This window comes from Aptenodytes forsteri, unplaced genomic scaffold (assembly GCF_000699145.1).
Source record: "Aptenodytes forsteri isolate BGI_AS27 unplaced genomic scaffold, ASM69914v1 Scaffold84, whole genome shotgun sequence".
Lineage (NCBI taxonomy): Eukaryota > Metazoa > Chordata > Aves > Sphenisciformes > Spheniscidae > Aptenodytes > Aptenodytes forsteri.
Window position 1 is genome coordinate 2,432,814 of NW_008795492.1, and position 20,499 is coordinate 2,453,312.

Consider the following 20,499-nt stretch of genomic DNA (forward strand, 5'->3'; position numbering starts at 1 on the left):
GGGGGGGGGGCAGGGGGAGAGTGTGTGTCACCAGAATCAGTGTAAAAATACTGGTTTTGAACAAGAGGGTATTCTGTCATAATCAAATTAAAATCTTACTCCCTTTAAACAGGCATGCCATACACTATTATATGTTTATAATCTGCCAACAAACAGAGACAGCAAAAGTGTCAGTAATAGACTCAGGCGTTTGTCAGACAACTGTGGAGGGAAGGTATTGAGCATTTCTGGAAGCAGTGCAATTCTCCGTTTTTTAAATCAAGAAAGTGCTGAACGGGCTCGGAAGCGAATGGAAAATGAAGATGTTTTTGGTAACAGGATTGTAGTGTCTTTTACTCCCAAAAACAAAGAACTTAATGAAACAAAAAGCTCCAGCTTTGTGGGAACTGAAAAGGTGAAGTCTCCCAAAAAAATTAACAAGAACACAAAGCTGTGCCTCCTCAACAAAGACTCAAGTGATCAGTCTTCTGGTACAAAAGGCTCTGCAGGGAGAGGATTCCAGATTCATGGATCCATCATCAAACCCACAAATGTTAAAAGTTTACAGGTATTGTTGTTCTACCTTGTTTAGTATTCTTGCTTTTCCTCATGTTCTGAGGATTGCTTCTGCTACAGCTTTACTTTTAACTTGTCAGTCCTATTTAACAAATAACTGTAATGTATAGTGACATTCCCAAATGAGAGCTATATTCATCTGCTTGGAAAGCAGACAATGAATTTGAGGGTTGTTTACCCCCCCCCCCCCCCCCCCCCACTTCTACCTTTTTTCTCAATTGGAAATCCTGCTGGTACTTACTGAGTCTCGAATCCTAGGTCAGTTCTGACTTTTTGGTATTGCGTATAACATCTGGAGTGATCCACTTTGCTAGTTTTAAGGAATGCTAGGGTAGATCTACAGTGTAGCAAAAATACTTCGACTAATTGACAGTTCACTGTTTTCTGTCACAGAAAATCAAATATTCCTGGTTATGAAGTGCCAATGAAAATGCTATTAAAGAAAAACTTTTCAGTTATCTAGGTTTTCATCACAAGGAAAGCCTCTGGCAAGGAATGGTGTTTTTATGCTGACCTTTCATCTGTTTCATATAGGAGCTGTGCCACCTTGAATCAAAGACCATCAGTAGAAATATTGAAAACCAGCAAGAACATTTAAGAGAACAAATTCCTTCCCCTCAGACTAACTCTAATGCAGCGATTCCTGTGTGTCTGGCAACCAAAAAACTTGGAATGGGAGAATCATCCTGCAAAAGTAGTCAGCAGAAGTATGTTTGAAAATAAAGACATCAATGTTAGCTACGTTTTTTTAATATGAATTCTGCAACATAATCTGTTTTCTTTTTCTTATATATATTTGTAAATAGAAAAGAGACCTCTGCTTCCAGGAGCATTACAAATTCCCCTGTAGATAAAAAAGATAAAGATGAAACTGTATTTCAGGTCAGCTATCCCTCTGCTTTTAGTAAGTTGACGGCCTCAAGACAACTCAGTCCTTTACTCATGTCTCAGAGTTGCTGGTCATCTCGGTAAGTGTCTGTGTCATATTTGGGAGGTGAAGTGAGACTTCAATATATACATTGTTTATTGACAGCTGCATATGGAGTTGTGTATGCTAAGCACATTACTTGAATACAGTGATTTATGTGGAGGCAAAAGGAAACTATGATGGTGCTCCATAACAGCTAACAGAGGGTGGATGTAAATATAAGGTGGAGTGAACTCTTTTTCAGAAACTTATTGTGTGGCAATTGTTTCCTGCAGACTTTGTCTTTAAAGCTTCTGAAAAATCTTCAGAGGTATTATAGACGTCTTACTGCTCTTAATTTCAGTGCCTTTGACATTCCCAGTAGAAATTTTTCCAGGCCCCTTAAATTCTTGTAGACTTAAAATATCTGGCCTTTGCCAATTATTAAAATCATGTGAATGAGTGTGATTTCTTTTTTTAATGTGTTAGTAAGATAGTAGAAGACTTGGTGTCAAATATATTACTAAATTGTGTGACTTTGAAACATAATATGAATGTTCTCTTTCTTCTCATAGGAAATACTTGTCTTGTTATGATGTTTTGCTGGTGGTGAAATTTGTTTTGCCCACACACATGTACTAGGAAAATACCTTCTAAGTACTGTATTTGTGCATTTGACTTGTGTCTATTTTGTGATTAATTTTGATATATATATATCAGAATTGTGCAATAACTACTTTAGCTCATAAATGTTTTTATTTTATCCAGGAGTATGTCTCCAAACCTCTCAAATAGATCATCTCCGCTCACGTTTAATGTAGTAAATCATACCAGTGGTACAGACTGCCTTGATCCTTTTGCGAATGGTGCAGACATTCAGATCAGCAACATAGATTACAGATTGTCCAGAAAAGAGTTGCAGCAAAATTTACAAGAAATTTTCTCAAGACATGGCAAGGTAAAGGCTAATATACCTTTATTAAATCTGTTTTTTTTAAATACTTCCTGTTTATGTATTTAAGGACATGTTTGTGGTCTAGCTTTTAAGTGAGAAGGAATGGAAAGCTATCCAAACGTGACTTTTAAATTTCATTAAAAGGAGGTATTGTGTTTTTTCCTTTAAAAAGACTGGATCATCACTTGCACTAGGTTCTTAATTTGCATGTGGTCTTCATAGATCTAGTATTTTGAAATTTTGCATATAAAATTTTTAGTAAGTGGCTCATTAGTCATGTAGGGAAGAGACAGGCTTTAGCTGCATAACCTTTTTAAGCTGTAAAGCTGAATTCGTAATGTCAGCTTAAAAATACAGTAAAAACTGAGTTTCTGCTTTGAATCAGAAGTGATCAAAAACAGACATGGAGAGTGTGAATTAGTAAAAAGCAACTATGCAAGGAGAGGTCATTTCTGCAGCAGTCCTGTTTCTGTCTGATCTGTAGATGTTCTTCTGGCATCATCTTCTACATGGGAAGATGATGCTTGTGTTAACGTAATATCATGGTCTGGTCTTGTCCAAGGTTCATTGCACTCGGTTCTTTTTTGCGTTGTCCTGTTGGCCATGGTTCATCATACTCAGTTCCTGTTTGCATTGTATTTGGCTCCTGGCCAAGGCAAGACTGCTACTCTCGTGTTGGCTTGCCTTGGGTTAATATTTCATGATAAACCTATAAGGTGTGTTCTTCCTTTCAGGTAAAAAGTGTAGAGCTCAGTCCTCATACAGACTACCAGTTGAAGGCTACAGTTCAGATGGAAAATCTGCAAGAAGCGATCAGTGCTGTCAACAGTCTTCACAGATATAAAATTGGCAGTAAAAGGATCCAGGTCTCATTAGCAACGGGAGCTGCTAGTAAATCACTCTCTCTACTTAGGTAATAAGCACTTTGGCAGCTTCTTAATTGTTCTAGCATGTATTTAGTAGCTGAGAGATGATTTAAAATACTGAGCAAAGGAATGATAGGGAAGTGAAGTAAAATCTTTCTTATGACCAGATGAATTTGTTTAATACAACTAGGCTAGTTTTCAGTTTAGCATTTTTACACTGCTTCTATTTTAAGTTGCATCTGAAGAGACTAGATCTCTGTTTAATAGTTTCACCACTGTTCTTTCATAATACTGATATACCTCAATAACTTTGTGCAGCTGAGTTAAGATTACACTTGGCATCTTTATTTCTTCTTTCCTCCAAGAAAGTGCATGTGAATTTTCTCTTTGAGGATGGGATACACGGTTTAAATGCTGTTCATGTTTCTTTGATCTCCATTTTCTATATGGAAGATGATAGAACTAGAGTGCTGATGCTAGTGAGAATACAAGTATTTTCTGTTTCAATTTTTTCCTTACTGAAAGAAAGCATTAGGAGAAAAGTTGTCTTCATTTTTTCACAGAAAGCACCAGTGAAAATAGTGCTTGGAGTGTAGAGTATTCTACAATTATGTACTACTTACCTTTGTATAACTTAACTTTTTCATTCTTGCCTTTTAGTTTATGCCTGTTCAAAGTTCTTAATGTAATGACCAGGCTGATAACTTCTAATGCTGCAGCTTTAATGTTGCATTTCATAGGTGCTCGAAATCTTGCCGCCACCTATGAAAGATGCAACTCCTTCATATCATGGTCTGGTCTTGTCTAAGGTTCATTGCACTCGGTTCTTTTTTGCGTTGTCCTGTTGGCCATGGTTCATCATACTCAGTTCCTGTTTGCATTGTATTTGGCTCCTGGCCAAGGCAAGACTGTGCTACTCTCGTGTTGGCTTGCCTTGGGATAATATTTCATGATAAACCTATAAGGTGTGTTCTTCCTTTCAGGTAAAAAGTGTAGAGCTCAGTCCTCATACAGACTACCAGTTGAAGGCTACAGTTCAGATGGAAAATCTGCAAGAAGCGATCAGTGCTGTCAACAGTCTTCACAGATATAAAATTGGCAGTAAAAGGATCCAGGTCTCATTAGCAACGGGAGCTGCTAGTAAATCACTCTCTCTACTTAGGTAATAAGCACTTTGGCAGCTTCTTAATTGTTCTAGCATGTATTTAGTAGCTGAGAGATGATTTAAAATACTGAGCAAAGGAATGATAGGGAAGTGAAGTAAAATCTTTCTTATGACCAGATGAATTTGTTTAATACAACTAGGCTAGTTTTCAGTTTAGCATTTTTACACTGCTTCTATTTTAAGTTGCATCTGAAGAGACTAGATCTCTGCTTAATAGTTTCACCACTGTTCTTTCATAATACTGATATACCTCAATAACTTTGTGCAGCTGAGTTAAGATTACACTTGGCATCTTTATTTCTTCTTTCCTCCAAGAAAGTGCATGTGAATTTTCTCTTTGAGGATGGGATACACGGTTTAAATGCTGTTCATGTTTCTTTGATCTCCATTTTCTATATGGAAGATGATAGAACTAGAGTGCTGATGCTAGTGAGAATACAAGTATTTTCTGTTTCAATTTTTTCCTTACTGAAAGAAAGCATTAGGAGAAAAGTTGTCTTCATTTTTTCACAGAAAGCACCAGTGAAAATAGTGCTTGGAGTGTAGAGTATTCTACAATTATGTACTACTTACCTTTGTATAACTTAACTTTTTCATTCTTGCCTTTTAGTTTATGCCTGTTCAAAGTTCTTAATGTAATGACCAGGCTGATAACTTCTAATGCTGCAGCTTTAATGTTGCATTTCATAGGTGCTCGAAATCTTGCCGCCACCTATGAAAGATGCAACTCCTTCAGAGGCATTACCGAATGAGTTAGAAGAAATGTTACTACTTGCATTCCCCTGATCTGAAGTGTCAGCTTTTGTGGTGCTGGGATGGAAGGGAATGTAATTTGTCCTGTTATATTTATAGTTCATAAACTGCATCTGTAAATATCTCACCAATTTGGCCTGGAGACTACTTACAGATTAACTTCGTGCTAATGTTACAAAACTTCTTTTATAGCTCAGAAACGATGTCCATTCTGCAGGATGCACCTGCTTGTTGTCTGCCTGTGTTCAAATTCACAGAAATCTATGAAAAAAAGTAAGTTCTCAGTTGTTTCTTCTAAAAAGAATCTGATCTTGTGTGATTGTTTACAGTGTTATTATAGAGAGTAACAGAACAGAGTGTTAAGGGGTTTTTTGTTGTTAGATGTTGCAGTATATTATCTATGCAAAGGCAGTGACTGTAATGCTGGCCGTTCTTAGAGGTTTATACTTTTAGTATTTTACTTCGTTTTCCCACGTTGGGATGAATAGATTAGTTACCTTAACATTTTGCTCAGAATAGTTTCTAGCATATCCCTGTTTCTTAAACAAAAAATGCAGATTACTGCATTCCCTAACTGCGTTTATAATGTGTATTTTTCAATTTTTTTCTTTCTAGGTTTGGGCATAAGTTAATTGTATCAGACTTATATAAACTAACGGATACTGTGGCAATCCGTGACCAAGGAAGTGGGCGGCTGGTGTGCCTTTTACCCAGCAGCCAAGCCCGGCAGAGTCCATTGGGATCTTCACAGTCACATGATGGTTCATCAGCAAACTGTAGTCCTATAATTTTTGAAGAGTTGGAATATCACGAGCCTGTTTGTAAGCAGCATTGCCTGAATAAAGACTTTATGTAAGCTGTGTATAAATACTATAAAATCTTACAAAACATTTGAACAGCATTTAACAGTTACAGGTATATTAAAGTTGAGGTATATATGTTCATATGGCGTGCTCCAGTCACTGTTTATATGCTTACAAGAATAAGTCAGGCAGAAAATAGTGAGATGGCACAGTGAATTTTCTAGGCAGTTCTCATGGATCAGTCTGTTCAGGTAAGATTATTGTATTCTAGCACAGCTGCCAAGATTGAATACCTCTTAAGCAGAAGCGGAAAGGTACGCTATCTTCCTCTCCTTATATAGGAAGGTTATACATACTGGAGATGTCTATTAGCCTGAATTATATTACATGATTATAGCTAGAACTGATCATTCTTCTTTGTTCTCCAGCTACACTTAGCAAGTGATTCATACTGGGTTGAAGACTTCCTGAAGCCATATATTAAGTTTTTTGTTTTATTCAACAGCATTCAGGTTGTGCTACTAGAGCAGTTATTAGGTGTTCACTGTTAACTGCCTGATACGTGCTGCTAAAATTTAATTTGACAATTTTAATCTAATGATAATAAAAATGGTCTTCTAAATGTTGCCTATCTTCTGGAAATTTGCTGTAGCTGTATTAATTTTTGTGAAGAAAAGACAGAAGTTGCTTGTGACTGTACATAGTGGTATTGTCAGCTAGTAGCAGTATACCATATGCATATGGCTTACTATGGGTGTCTATGTGAGCACAGGCATACTATGCTAAAGCTATGTGTAGAATGAGCATGTAAACTTCAGCCTCTTGTTTTTACAGTGAGCACGAGTTTGATCCAGATTCTTATAGAATTCCTTTTGTGATTTTGTCTCTGAAGACATTTGCTCCCCAAGTTCACAGTCTTCTACAGACACATGAGGGTACTGTGCCTTTACTAAGGTAAAGTATTTTAATTTAGGCTTTTAGTGTAAGGGCTGATAGATTAAAGATTTAAAACTTTATTGATGGCTGTTGTAATACTCTGAAACTACCTTTTGTGTAAAAACTCCAGTTCTTATGTAAAGTGATATCTTTTTATAGCAAATAAGTGCCTTATGAAATTACTACTTTTTGAATTCTTGTTGAGCAAAAAAAGACGCACTTATTTAAAATGTGCATTTTATGAAGACTTCTGTAATGTGTTAGTAAGCTGTTGAAGCCTCTTGCTCAGGAAGTGTCTCAAAATAATGATATTTAGGACAATTGTTATAGTGGTATTTTAGTGTATAATGGAAACCTTTTTTTTCTTCCAAAGTTTTCCTGATTGTTATATGTCAGAGTTCAGTGATCTTGAAATGGTGCCAGAAGGCCAGGGTGGTGTTCCTTTAGAACATCTGATTACCTGTGTTCCTGGAGTTAACATTTCCACTGCCCAAAATGGCATTAAAGTTATTAAATGGATACATAACAAACCACCACCTCCTACTACAGGTAAATATTTCTATTTAAAATCTTTTCTGTAATCTTTCCACTAAAAAAATTAAGAGTAGCATAAAGAAAACATCTTGTATAATTGTTAAACTTTATAAAAAGAGAAACTTCTAGCTTGAATGTTCATTTTTTTCCCTGTGTTATAAGTAGTGCAGTGTTTAGTGGAAGAATATTAGTGAAAAGTTCAGTAACATGATTTTTTTTTTTTAGATCCTTGGCTTCTACGTTCTAAGAGCCCTGTAGGTAATCCACAACTTATTCAGTTCAGTAGAGAAGTGATAGATCTACTTAAAAGCCAACCGTCCTGCGTCATACCTGTCAGTAAATTCATCCCAACATACCATCATCACTTTGCAAAACAATGCCGTGTGTCTGACTACGGGTATTCTAAATTAATGGAGCTGCTAGAAGCAGTGCCTCATGTACTGCAAGTGAGTTATATGGCACTGTTCCTTTTAACTTGGGGAATTGTACTTGTATCTTCAACTATCTGTATTACTGGTTGGTATTCTATAATAGATGCTGTGCAATTACCTAGTCTGCCTTGAAAGAGATGGTTAACTGAACATTGGAGTGTAATTGTCTTTTTTAAGATGATGTTTCTGTTTTGTTGGCTTTATTGTCCCCACCCTTCCAAAACAACTTCTGGGGAAATTCATTCTTTATTTAATCTAAGCCTCTGGAATCAAGTTTGAAGCTGCTTTTAGCCTGTGGCTAGTGCTTGAGTACAAGGTTTTAATTGTGCTGTTTATCATAAGAACACAGCAAATGCCGAGTGCTTGTAAGTTAGGCTGTGATGTGTAGCCTATGACCGGCAGGATTTCTGTATGAATTAAGTCAGGTGGCCTTATGTTACAAAAAAGAAACACTATAGTCACACTAGCTTACTAATCTGAACACTAGTTGGTTGTAGAATTTTAAAGTAACCAATACAAATGTGCAACAGTTGCAATAGCGCTCACGGAGAAAGCATTTCTTAATTTCTTGATGACATATGCTTTAGTACAGAAAATGTATGGCTTCATGAGGCTGCCTTTCCAAACACTGTCTCGATTATATCCTTTATTTCTAGCCTACCTATACTAGAACTGGCTTCTAAATATCTTGTAAAAGAATTTACTTGAGGATACTAGATGTGAGTGATCAAATAAAATTTTCTTTCAGATTCTTGGAATGGGTTCCAAACGTTTGTTAACTCTAACACACAGAGCTCAAGTGAAGCGCTTTACTCAAGACTTACTGAAGCTTCTCAAATCCCAGGCCAGTAAGCAAGTTATTGTGAGGGAATTCTTACAGGCTTATCACTGGTAAGTTATTTTTTAATGGAACAAGAACAACTGTGCAGGGCATGTCTGTCAATGGTGGTTTTAAAACCTAGTGCAAGAGAAGTCAGCACTTTAAATCTTAGTACAAAACTGTGGCAGCTATATTGTCTCTTTGTTGTGATGTGGAAACTCAAACTTCTAATGAAAACAAAAATTAAAAGCTCTCTGGCACACTTTACTGCTTCCTTTAGTACTAGGTTCATTTGACTTTACTGGAGTTTGGAATGGGTTGTTGTGTTTCATTAGTTCTCTTTGAAGCCATGACTGCAAGGTTGGATTTAAGCAAGCCGTTCGTGGCATATTAACGTGAACAGTAAAGGGAAATTTTAGCGTTAGGCTTTCTTTAGAGGCAAATGTAAAATAAATAGACTGATTGTCAATAGATACTTCTTTAACTGGATCTAGCAATGGCGCAAAAATGAGGAGTAATACCTGTCTTGCTATTTTGCCAGGAAGAACATTCTGTTCTAGCATAGTAAAAAATAGGGTGGGTTGTGTGTTGGTTTTTTTTTTGAAGAACCAAGAATGATGCTTTCCTTAATATGAAGATAGACAGTAGTATTTAACGTGCTTTGAGGAGACCATACCATCTTAGAGCTACATGTGGTCTACCTTTGCATGTGTGCTATTGTACTGCATGTGCCAACAGCTCCTTTTTGGGAATGCACGGTTCTATTTACATTTCCACTGTTGGCAAAAAAATACATTATTGGTTGTTTCTAAATCTACTAAATGTTCATCTCCATTGTAGTCAGCTCTGGCCATTTATTGAATAAGAATATATGTGAAGTGTTTTTGCTTCTGAGAGGTTCATGTTGGGGAGGTGGGGAGAGTAAAATACATTTTAATATATTACATAGTATTGTGAACCTTAAGATGGTGTTTTCCAGGATATGGTCTCTGCCTTCTCTTGAGACCTAATCTTGTTTAAGAAGGGTATATGTCTGTAACTATTAAGCAAACACAGACTGTTGAAAGTGTAGCTATATGGAGCTGTATAACATAATTACATTTTCTTAAATCATGTAAAACCTGAGCTTGAAAAGTATTACTTTATGTCACTTACCATGACTAGTTTGAGGCATCCACTGGTTGGTATATACAGCTCTTTCTTCCAGTGTCATGTGAACCATCAGTGTGTCTTATTTTTCTGGTTAGAATGGATAGATAACTTGAATTAAGAATACTTTTCCCCTTTGTTTCACATGCTAGTATTATTGCCAATGTGAAAATTATGTGCTTTTTTGGGGATTTGAGGCTTATTCTCAACTTACACATTTTTTTTCCTACACAGCATGCATTAATACTTGTATTATACAATTTTTCTAAAACTTTCAGGTGTTTCTCTAAGGACTGGGATGTTACTGAGTACGGAGTGTGTGAACTGGTTGACATTATAACAGAAATTCCAGATACAACCATCTGTTTGTCACAGCAAGACAATGAAATGGTAATTTGTATTCCCAAAAGAGGTATGTCCATGTACTTTTTTTTTACTGTTGCCAAAGAAATTGTTCTTTGACTTTTTAAAAACTGTACTAACTAAAGAACATAGGAATGACTTTGGATTTTTTTATAATTGTATTTCTACCTTCATAAATAAGTTATGAACCTTCTAGCAAACAAAGAATTTGTCATTCTAGGAACACTTATAATGGAACAGACAGGAAAGCAGGTGGCAAAACCCATAATGTTACTACTTCTGCATGTAGTTAAACTTTCTGTGGAATGATTAGAGTGGGTTGTTTCCACACAGCAAAAATACCAACATATTTGGGTATTTAATATCTTCTAAAGTACTGATCACATGATTATTTTGGACTTTAAACATGTAAGCTTAGTAAAGATCTTTAGTGGTAGAAGAAAATAGTGACTTGGTGTGGTATGTGATTAAGCTGAAAATCAATCACTATTTTCTTACTATATTCTGTTGCATTTTATAAGTGTGTTGGTACATAGCTCTGGCTTTGTTTTTAATTTTAGAACGTACACAAGAAGAAATTGAAAGAACCAAACAATTTTCTAAAGAGGTAGTAGACTTACTGCGCCATCAACCCCATTTTCGAATGCCCTTCAATAAATTTATTCCTTCTTATCACCACCACTTTGGTCGTCAGTGCAAACTTGCTTACTATGGTTTTACAAAGCTACTTGAACTCTTTGAAGCCATACCAGATGTCTTACTTGTAAGTTCTAAAATCCGAAGCTGTACTAAAGCATTTTTCTGAGATCTGTACAACTGTTTCAGCAGGGGTTATATTTCTCATTAACTTTAGTGTGAGTTATAAACTGTGCATCTGTAATGTTAGACAGCTGTTTTTAAGAAAGTCTTTGATGGACCATTTTACCAAAATAGCTATAAGGTTTTAGCACATTCAGGCTAAGTTTGCTAACAAATTCAAGTTTTCGAAATTGGATTACATTTACAAAATTCAGTGTATCAAAATTAGAGCTAAGTTTCATTAAATTTGTGTTAAACTTGCTTTAAAAAAGGTTAACTATTTAATTGCCTATTTTATTGTATTTCAGAAACTACATAGTTTTGCTTGCTATATAGATATCTTCTGAGGTAGCTGAGCCCTGCTACATATGAAATGACTGCCTGCAAGCACTGAATTTTGGTCACAGATTACACTTTTTCATCCAGACTAGGTAAATCACTTTAACAAAATGTAACTTCTGTTTTGTAGGTATTGGAATGTGGGGAGGAGAAAATTCTCACCCTCACAGAGGTGGAACAAGTCAAAGCAGTTGCTGCCCAGTTGGTTAAACTGCTGCGGTCTCAGAAAGACAACTGCCTTATGATGACTGATTTGCTGACAGAGTACAGTAAAACATTTGGATACACACTGCGTCTTCATGACTATGATGTTAGCTCAGTTCCAGCTTTAATGCAAAAACTTTGCCATGTTGTAAAGGTAATCTTTTGTAGTTTATCCCTCTAAAAGGTACGTAATGTTGTGTTAAGGAATTTCCTGTCTCAAATGACAGGTCTCAGTGTGCTTAATATTGTACTCTAGAAACAATTTTTCATTAAGTTGGGGGCGGGGTGCAATTCTGAAAGGATTTTAAATGTAGTTTCTGTATTCCTATGACATTCTCTTTGTTCTTTTGTAACCTTTCAGCTTTCTCTGGGAAAACTCATGCTTGTTTAGCAAATAATAAGTAAAAGATTGTATTATAGTACTTATTTTAACAATACAAATTGTTGTCTTTTTTCCCCACCTGACTTCCAACTGTGTAAAAGCAATCATTTCCTGATAACTGTAGTAGTTATCAGTTTCCTAATGTTTTATATTCCTAATTTTCTTTGATCCATGATTTGAGGCTTTGACTATATGTAAATACATAGATGGTCTTGAATGTCAGTGGAAAAGAAAGGTTACATCTACATGGACATGAGCATGCTGGTTTAGTTGCTCTAATTCTGTTAATTTAGTAGCTGGTGTTCAGGCTGGAGCTCAGTCAGGTTCATCTGGCTTGGAGCAAAGAGTAAAATCACGTCTACCATGTGGACAGAAACTGCTACACAGCTTTTGTATATTTAAAGTAATTTTTTGTGTAATAAGCTTCTTTACCCTGTGTGCTTTTGGCTAGCGGAGTATCAGATGCTGGTATGTAATATCAGATATAGCTGTGCTCAAACAAACTCAGCTACACAACTTATAAATTAATCTCTTCCCTGTCCCTAACTTGATTCCCAATTCATTTTTCTAGGTTGTTGACACAGAGTCTGGCAAGCAAATTCAACTGATAAATAGAAAATCTCTGCGGACTCTGACTGCCCAATTGCTAGTCTTGTTGATGTCCTGGGATGGAACATCCTTTCTTTCTGTTGAACAGCTTAAACAGCATTATGAAACAATCCATAGTACTTCACTTAATCCGTGTGAATATGGATTTATGACCTTAACTGAACTCCTGAAGAGTCTGCCTTACTTGGTTGAGGTATGTAAGCTCTTTTTCCTTTCTGATGTGCTTCATGCTTTGAAAAGACACTGTGACTAGAGGATATGGGAAGTGTGTGCTCTAATTCTTTCTCTTTTCTTTTTCTAATAGGTTTTTACCAATGGTGCAGCAGAAGAATATGTGAAGCTTACAAATCTGTATATGTTTGCAAAGAATGTAAGGTCCTTACTTCACACTTATCATTATCAGCAGATTTTTCTTCATGAGTTCCCAGTAGCATATAGCAAATACACAGGAGAAGTGCTGCAACCTAAAGCATATGGATGCAATAATTTAGAAGAGCTCTTGGGAGCAATTCCACAGGTGTGAAGAATTCTGTTTTCCCCAATTACATTGAGATTTCTGCATGGATTAAAAACAGTTACACAACTGCAGTTTCTGTTAATTGGTGTGAATTACTGGAATAATTACCTTCTCCAAGGAGACTTATACCAGTTGTATTTTTAATAGCTTCTGAGAAATCTGGACTGTGTAATAAGAAAAAGAAAATATTTTTTTTACATGTTTTGGTCAAATTTTGCTTAAGAACTGTTCCTGGTGAGGCCACAAACATCGTTGGCATCATTATCATTATCAAGTGAGATAATTGATTTCTGTCTTGAATGAATGAACCGACTGTACAGTACTGAAGCCTCATTTTGATCAGGGTAGATTATTTGGTTTAGGAGTGAAGAGTTGTGGGACCTTGTCAGAAGTGCCACATAGATGCCTCAGCAAAATTCCACTTCTTGTCATCCACATGTCCGAAGTGCTCTAGGATAATTTTGTGACCCAGTTTATGGCTATAAGCTTTCCTTTAAGTAAATCAATCTTTCTGGAGAGTGACAAAATGGAATTTTGCAACTCCATGTTTAAACATACAGTTTTGTTAATATATAGTTAGTACCCTTTCTAGCCCTATGGTTTGCGTTTGGCATCAATTGTTTTGAGACAAAGCTTTTACTTGGGTAGTGTAGTACAAATTAGCAACATGATTTAGTTTACTTTTAGAAATAATGTCAGTGCAAGGCTAGATGAAAGGCAGTGAGGAAGCTGCTTTAGGCTTTAAGTTTAGTATGTGCTTGATGTTTAATTCTGCTTTTTTTTTCCCCTCTATAGGTGGTCTGGATTAAAGGACATGGCCATAAGAGAATTGTAGTACTAAAGAATGATATGAAAAGTAAGCCATTTCAATTTTGAGCAGTATCTTAGTTTCCTTCTTTCTTTTTTAAGAGGTGACTTAAGTAAACGAACCAAATGAACTTGCCTTTTTGTAGCTCGTTTTAGCTCACCTAGTTTTCCCCCTGCTGATCATGTGGATGATCATGGAAATCAACTTGCTGACAATAATGGACATATTATGGAGACCCCAGGATCTACTTCATCAATGGAACTAAGTCTAGGAACACCTAGCAATGGTAATGCAAAATTGATTTATATAAGAAATTTATTATCTTAGGGGAAATAAGCAGAGTAATCAAAGCAGCATGGGGAAAGCTGTGTGAGTTAGTCCATCTGAATGTCTGTAGAAATGCTTTATGGCTTGAAAGCTGTTGAACTTCTCCCAAAGTATATAGTTAGGCATGTGTCCCCTTGACAAGGGCATCTCTTGTCCTCAGCTGTCAGTGTATATATATAGGTGCTAGAGTACTGTTTCCCATGGATTTTAGTGGAAATTTAAGTCTATAAGCATAAAGCTAATGAGAAAAGATGGTCAGTAGCAGCTTCTGCTAGGACTGTGTCCTGTATTCTGATGAAAATATAGTGCTCTTTTGTGGTGTGTTTATGTGGATTTTGTGTTGTTATTTATTTGCAAATAATAATGGCAGTCCTGTTAGTATAAATCTGTCTCCAAATAAAAATAACTGTGAAAAGGTGATCTCACGGTTCATATCTTGCTGTGGTCTCCAATTCTTTTACTACCTGCAGGTTGGAGAACTTATAGAATGGTTCTTAAGTTACTATTTCAGAAGTCTAGGCTTGTCCCTTTTAATAAGGGCAAGTTGCTTTATTTGAAACTTTCAGCTTCATTTTCACATGTAAATGTGTTAGATGGTACATCAGTAGTTGATAGGATATTGGTATGTCTGCAGGGGAGTTGTCTGGTAACTGGCCCTTCTCTGTTAAAGACTGTTCCTGTAGGACTTGTTTACTCAGCTCTTCTTCTATTACTCAAGTTTGGCAAATACCAGATTTTACTATAGGGGTATATTTACTCAAGCAAGCAATAGATTTAACATAGTATTGTTTTGTCTGCTCTATTCTAATTAGTTAGATGCTCTTGATCCAGCGAAGTAACTCTTGAATGAATCTGAGGTTAGTTAGCATTAATTAAATTAGTTTGATATTAGTATTTCAAATACGGCATAGCTCTCAAATATTCAGTATTGCATCTGAAGACTACATTTACCAGCTCTGAAATAGTGACACCTTCACAGCTTACAGATACTTTGAAAGATATTCCTTATTTTTGTAGTTTCTAATCAAACTGAGCAAGAACTTCTTTGCCTCACAAATACATCTCCCGTTGACCTCTTGTGTGAGCCAGTTCCTTCCTGCCTACCATCCCCACAACTGAGACCTGATCCAGTGGTTCTTGAGTCTGCAGACCTCATTCAGTTTGAGGAACGCCCAGCACCTCTCTCTGGTAAGAGTTTGCTTGCCTGTGTTGTATTACTTACGGATGATAACTCATAAAATTTGGAAAATAAAGCATCAAACAAATGGTTGATTATATAAAGTTCCATTTAAATATATATGCATGTGTATATATATTGCGCAATGGGATGTGTTGGAAATGCACGTGGCTTTCATCAGAAACTCTTGAGTACTGACCATAAGTACCCTACTGTGATTCTTTGCAGTGAATTTTATAGGGACCTTATCCACCACAAAAATTGCATTTTGCCTACCTGTAGCAACCTTTTCACCACAGTAATTTCATAGTGCTTTTCTGAGCACTGGGAGACTTAATGTGTGAGAATTAAATTAAACCTTCTAAATAGTACATGATGCAGACAGAGCCAGAAGCAAACATCACATCAGCTGCAGAGGTGAACATGACACACCTGGCTTCAAATCAGGCTGACAAGTTCTTTTTAAATATTTTATTGCCTATTACCAGAGAAATATTCTTTATTTTTCAGGAACAGAGCATCAATAAATTGTCTTATTTGTTTTAGAGATAATGATTTTAACAGAAGAAGAAAAACAAAGAATAGTTACCACAACTCAAGAAAAATTGACCTCTGGTTCTGTGGTATCTAACACCACAGAGAGTGCTTCAGTGCCTCCCTGTCAGTCTTCTGAAACCCAGCTAAACAAGGAAGCAATGGACAGCCCAGCCAAAAAGCAACACAAAAACAAGGTGAAATTGGCAGCAAACTTCTCACTTGCACCTGTAACCAAGCTTTAACTTTCTTTTTAGTATGAAAGACAAATACCTATGGACTCTGCACAAAGTAAAGCTATTTGCTAGCCCTTATGTATTTTAATGGAAGGCCTAGAATTAATTTGTATTTAATGTATTCTGTGAAGATTTTTCCTTTTACACTGAACACAGCTGTTAGCAGAGCAGATTTTTTCTATTATTTTGAAAAAAAAATCTTGCATTCGTTAAATTATTCTTAAATTTTACAGTTTTTCATAAATGTGTGTTCAGTAAAAGCAAAATATTAATTCAACTAAAATGGAACAGATTTTATTTTCTTTAAGCCTCGGTGGTGTAATCATACATGTAGCATATTGTATTCTATAGGCTGTTGCTTACTGGGATTGTTTCAGACAGTATTAATAAAATGCATGATCTGTCTTTCCAAAGCCTGTTGAGAAATTTTAACTCGCTGACCTGAAATGACAAGAGTGAGGGAGTTGATTGTACTCCAGAGGAGAAACTTGTTCTCTGACCTTTCAGATGACTTGTAACTGCATTGGAAATTCTTTTGTCTAAAGATGTCTGTAGAAGATTATGTGGATTTCTTGTAAAACTTGTTTTAAATGTTTTCTGTAGCTTTCAGTTCCATTTAGGAGCTTTCTAGGACATGGATGCTTTAAGCTTCCCTTTTATATTTAGTTCCAGTCTGGCATGGATTTGGTTAAGGAAAAGACTGTCTTGATGTCATGAGTTTAAGATACAGACACACACATTTTATTGTGTCTAGAAATGAAGTTAGGAAGATTCTGATATTTCTGAAATATGCATTTAATGCATAAATTACAGATAATGGAGCAGGTCTTATTAAAATGTTTTGTGATGGAAGGTGTTGATGCTATTTCCACCTGTAAGGAAAGTTCTAACTACACGTGGAAATGCTAAGGTTGTTCTGCCTAACCTTGTTTTCTATTTTTTAAGCATGTTCAGTAAATGGGAAGCTTATTCTTTGATGTGCTGTCTTTTAGCTGTGTCTGTTTTTATTCTAAAACCTACTCCTAGTGTTGGAAGCTTTTTTCAATTTGTGGTATCTTGTGTTGGCTTTTGAAAGGGCCAGCTTTGGAAGAGAGGTTAAGTCCGTGGATGACCTTAACTCTAGTTAGCAGATATGTCCAGTGTATGAGACTTTATACCCATTCTGGGTAACCATGGCATTTACAATGGGTTGTATTTGCCAGGCAGCAAATAAATTGCTTGTAGTATTGAAAGAACCTATACTAGAGGTTTTCCACTGGCCAACTGAATATTTTTTGGGTGAATTCTATTGTAATATACAAGAGATGGAACATGGGCTCTAATTTCTCAGCCAGCAACAGGAAATGCCACTGAATAATGGCTATAGACAGAATTTTACTAGTCAGATTTTGTTATAAAATCTTTTAAATTTAGGCAAGTATTACCAGTAGTGAGCTTATAGTCATTGTGAATGCAGAGAAACACTTGGAAGTTTTTCTGAGCATTAGGGCACAGTATTTTGAGTCCTTAGTAAACCTCTACAGACATACTGCTATTGAAAGAGAAATTTAGAAGTAAGCTTTCTTGGAATGCTTTTAATGAGTTAAATGCAAGAACGTGTGCTTTCACCTTAAGTTTGATAAGGTTAACACTGATGAGTCTAGATCTTTATTTCAGAAAAGCATGCATTGGAGAAAAGACCAGCCTGAAATTATATTTTCATGAGATGCAGCTACAAGTCATCTGGAGTACTAAATAAAACCAGGTTTTTGCTTCAGAGGAAAACATGGTATTTGTCAAAGTGAGTGTGGTGGTTATACCATTTATGGAGGTCAGCATATCTTTTCTGGATTCATGTGTGATTCTGATGAAATTGCTGTTTGAAAGTAATAGAATAATACTTTTGAGAAGTTGTGTTCATAGTGTAACAAAATAGCTAACTGAATTGCAATATATTTTTTTATCCAAAGGGTTAAATGAATGATGTGACTTACAGATTTAAAAACATTACAACCATGAAATTCTTTAATTTAACAATTAAATATACTACTTCAGATTCATGTCTGTTTAAAAAAAAATGTCACTGAAGCCCTCAATTTATGCACTTTTTCTTAGAGTGGGAGGGAGAAGAAAAAATTCTTTCCTTAGCTGTCTACTTTGTTTGGACACTTTCTTTTGTGGCTCAAGTGCTGTTTTGTGTGTTGGGACCAAACAGTTGTGTCAATAAAATTTTCAAGCAAGCATAACTCTTGTCCTTGTCTAAAGACCTGAAAAAAACCTGTCCTAGAATCCTTAACTTGCTGTGTCACACTAAGCTTAATTATCCAGACAGAGCAGAGAGCTAAAATTTGGGATTGATTTAGTGAAGACAAAAGAAACACCATAATGCCACAACCTGCTATTCTGGAGAATGAGGGTTTTCCCAATTCTTGCAATTCAGCTGTTAGCAGATGTACTCAGTATCTCTACTGCTCTTCATACAACATAATGTTTAGGGTTTATTTTAGAAGGTAACTGTATTATTTATGAGCCAAAAGAGAAAAGTGGAGAAAGTGTAAATGCAACAGGTGGAAGTAAAGTGTTCCTCCTGAGTTTTAGTCTTGCTTTGAACTGTTAAAATTGATGTGAATAATGTCATATGGAGTGTTACTGTGCAATAAAGTTAACAAGTCACTTCTGAGTTATAATAGCCTTGTTTTCCAGCTTGCTGAAGATAGTAATTATCCAGGAACTACAAGTCTGGCAAGCAAGTTATTTTGCAGCTTCACTAGAGTGCTTTGAACTTTATTTCAGAATCTAACAAAATAATTTAAAAAAAATAATCTGCAACTAAATTGGACTGTTCTGTCATCTCACAGCTTTATGGACAAAGTAAAGAGCTGGATAAGCTACTCCTGACTTTCTCTTTTTTTGTGGTCTTATTATATATTCTCATTTAATGGAACTGTTAAGTGGAACAGTCTGCTAGAGTAAATGTCAGGCCTGCCGCAGGTAAGTGTTCACTTGACCTTCCAGAGTACTTGCTTGTTCAGTAAACAATCTTAAAGTAACTACCTAAAATACTTATTTAGCAGGAAACTCTCCATAAATAGCGTAATAAATATCACTCTTTAGAAGGGGGGTAGGCAATTTATAAAAACTTTCTATAGCATCTTAAGCAACACCACAAACTGTATAATCACCACTCTATAGTTTCATTCTTCCAGTAGTTGTGAATGAGGGATTTTACTCATGCATACTTAAAACATATCACCTGGTATGTGATTACCTTCAAAAGGTGAGTTTGATTTTAAGTGTTCTTTTGTTATCATGTTGCAAACATTCCCACTTCTTTCATTCTCATTTTATGTTAAGCCATCTGTTTAAATTAGTGAAAAGTTTTTGAAAGTCTTGATGGGAATAACTTATTTTTTTTCTAAATAATATGGCTTGTTTTGTCTGCCATAATGTAGCAGGACAGAGTGTAACTGTGTGGTGAACTAGGGTTTAACTCCTATTTCTATTAACTGTAATTAAAAGAAAAAAAGCACAAGGAGAGACTTGGGCATAATGCCAGAGAAGAGCATTAGGGAAGTGACTTAGTTGACGTTTCAGGTGTAATGTGGAATAATGCTGATAGGAAGCATGACTAAGAGAACAGAGAACATAAGGCTGTTTCTTAACCTTTGAAGTTTCTGAACAGAAGAGCTGACAAAAGGCTTTTCCTTTGGACAAAGCAAAGTTTTGTTGCTTTGTGTGAAGAGATTGCTTGCTTTCTTACTCTTATAGAATAGACTGAGGACTTTGGTTTTGGCCACAAAGGACAGATTGCTTTCTGTATTCTAGACAGTCTCAGGACTTTGGTATGGAGAGAAAAACTGACTGCTTGGAGGAAAAAACAGGGCCTGGCTTTGCTTGCTTAGCTGTTTACAGAAATGTGAGCAACTGAAAACTGAGTGTTAGCAGTGAAGCTTGCTTATCAGTCTGTGGGAGTAACCCTTCCTTTTAATCTTGTCTCTTAATTTCTTGCCTCTGACACTTAATGTTAAGTGTCTTTGCAGCTAACCTTTTTGCAATTTGAGTATTTAGTCTCTTTTGTGCCTTTGAAAACTAGAGTTTGAAAACCTTGGCTTTAAGTGATTTCTCATTCAAAGCTTGACCTTGATACCTGTTCAGTCTGTGTGGCCATAGAAAGTTAGATGCTGATGTACTTTAAAGTCAGCATTTTATTAATGGATGTATGGATGTATGCTATGGAACAATTGATACCTAGAGATCTTTCAGATATTTTCCCACAATTTAGCTGGTATTTGTTCAGAGGATGAGATACAATGTCTCTACTCTTCCAGCATACATTACTTTTAATGTAGTAT

At 36.0% G+C, this 20,499-nt stretch overlaps 1 protein-coding gene across 1 annotated transcript in view; it reads left to right on the forward strand.

Annotated features, from left to right (window-relative positions):
* The window catches only part of KIAA0430 (KIAA0430 ortholog), a 26,422-nt gene extending 8,031 nt beyond the window's left edge, over positions 1–18,391 (forward strand). The window contains exons 7-26 of the mRNA XM_009281632.2: positions 113–547; positions 1,090–1,262; positions 1,362–1,523; positions 2,231–2,420; positions 3,152–3,330; positions 5,394–5,474; positions 5,817–6,053; positions 6,839–6,958; positions 7,314–7,489; positions 7,700–7,920; positions 8,654–8,796; positions 10,153–10,286; positions 10,798–11,000; positions 11,505–11,732; positions 12,532–12,762; positions 12,874–13,086; positions 13,882–13,942; positions 14,040–14,180; positions 15,239–15,409; positions 15,945–18,391. Of these exons, the coding sequence (XP_009279907.1) occupies positions 113–547; positions 1,090–1,262; positions 1,362–1,523; positions 2,231–2,420; positions 3,152–3,330; positions 5,394–5,474; positions 5,817–6,053; positions 6,839–6,958; positions 7,314–7,489; positions 7,700–7,920; positions 8,654–8,796; positions 10,153–10,286; positions 10,798–11,000; positions 11,505–11,732; positions 12,532–12,762; positions 12,874–13,086; positions 13,882–13,942; positions 14,040–14,180; positions 15,239–15,409; positions 15,945–16,177 (3,732 nt within the window). The 3' untranslated portion in view covers positions 16,178–18,391. The remainder of the gene's footprint in view (positions 1–112; positions 548–1,089; positions 1,263–1,361; positions 1,524–2,230; positions 2,421–3,151; positions 3,331–5,393; positions 5,475–5,816; positions 6,054–6,838; positions 6,959–7,313; positions 7,490–7,699; positions 7,921–8,653; positions 8,797–10,152; positions 10,287–10,797; positions 11,001–11,504; positions 11,733–12,531; positions 12,763–12,873; positions 13,087–13,881; positions 13,943–14,039; positions 14,181–15,238; positions 15,410–15,944) is intronic.
* The last annotated feature ends 2,108 nt before the right edge of the window (positions 18,392–20,499 follow it).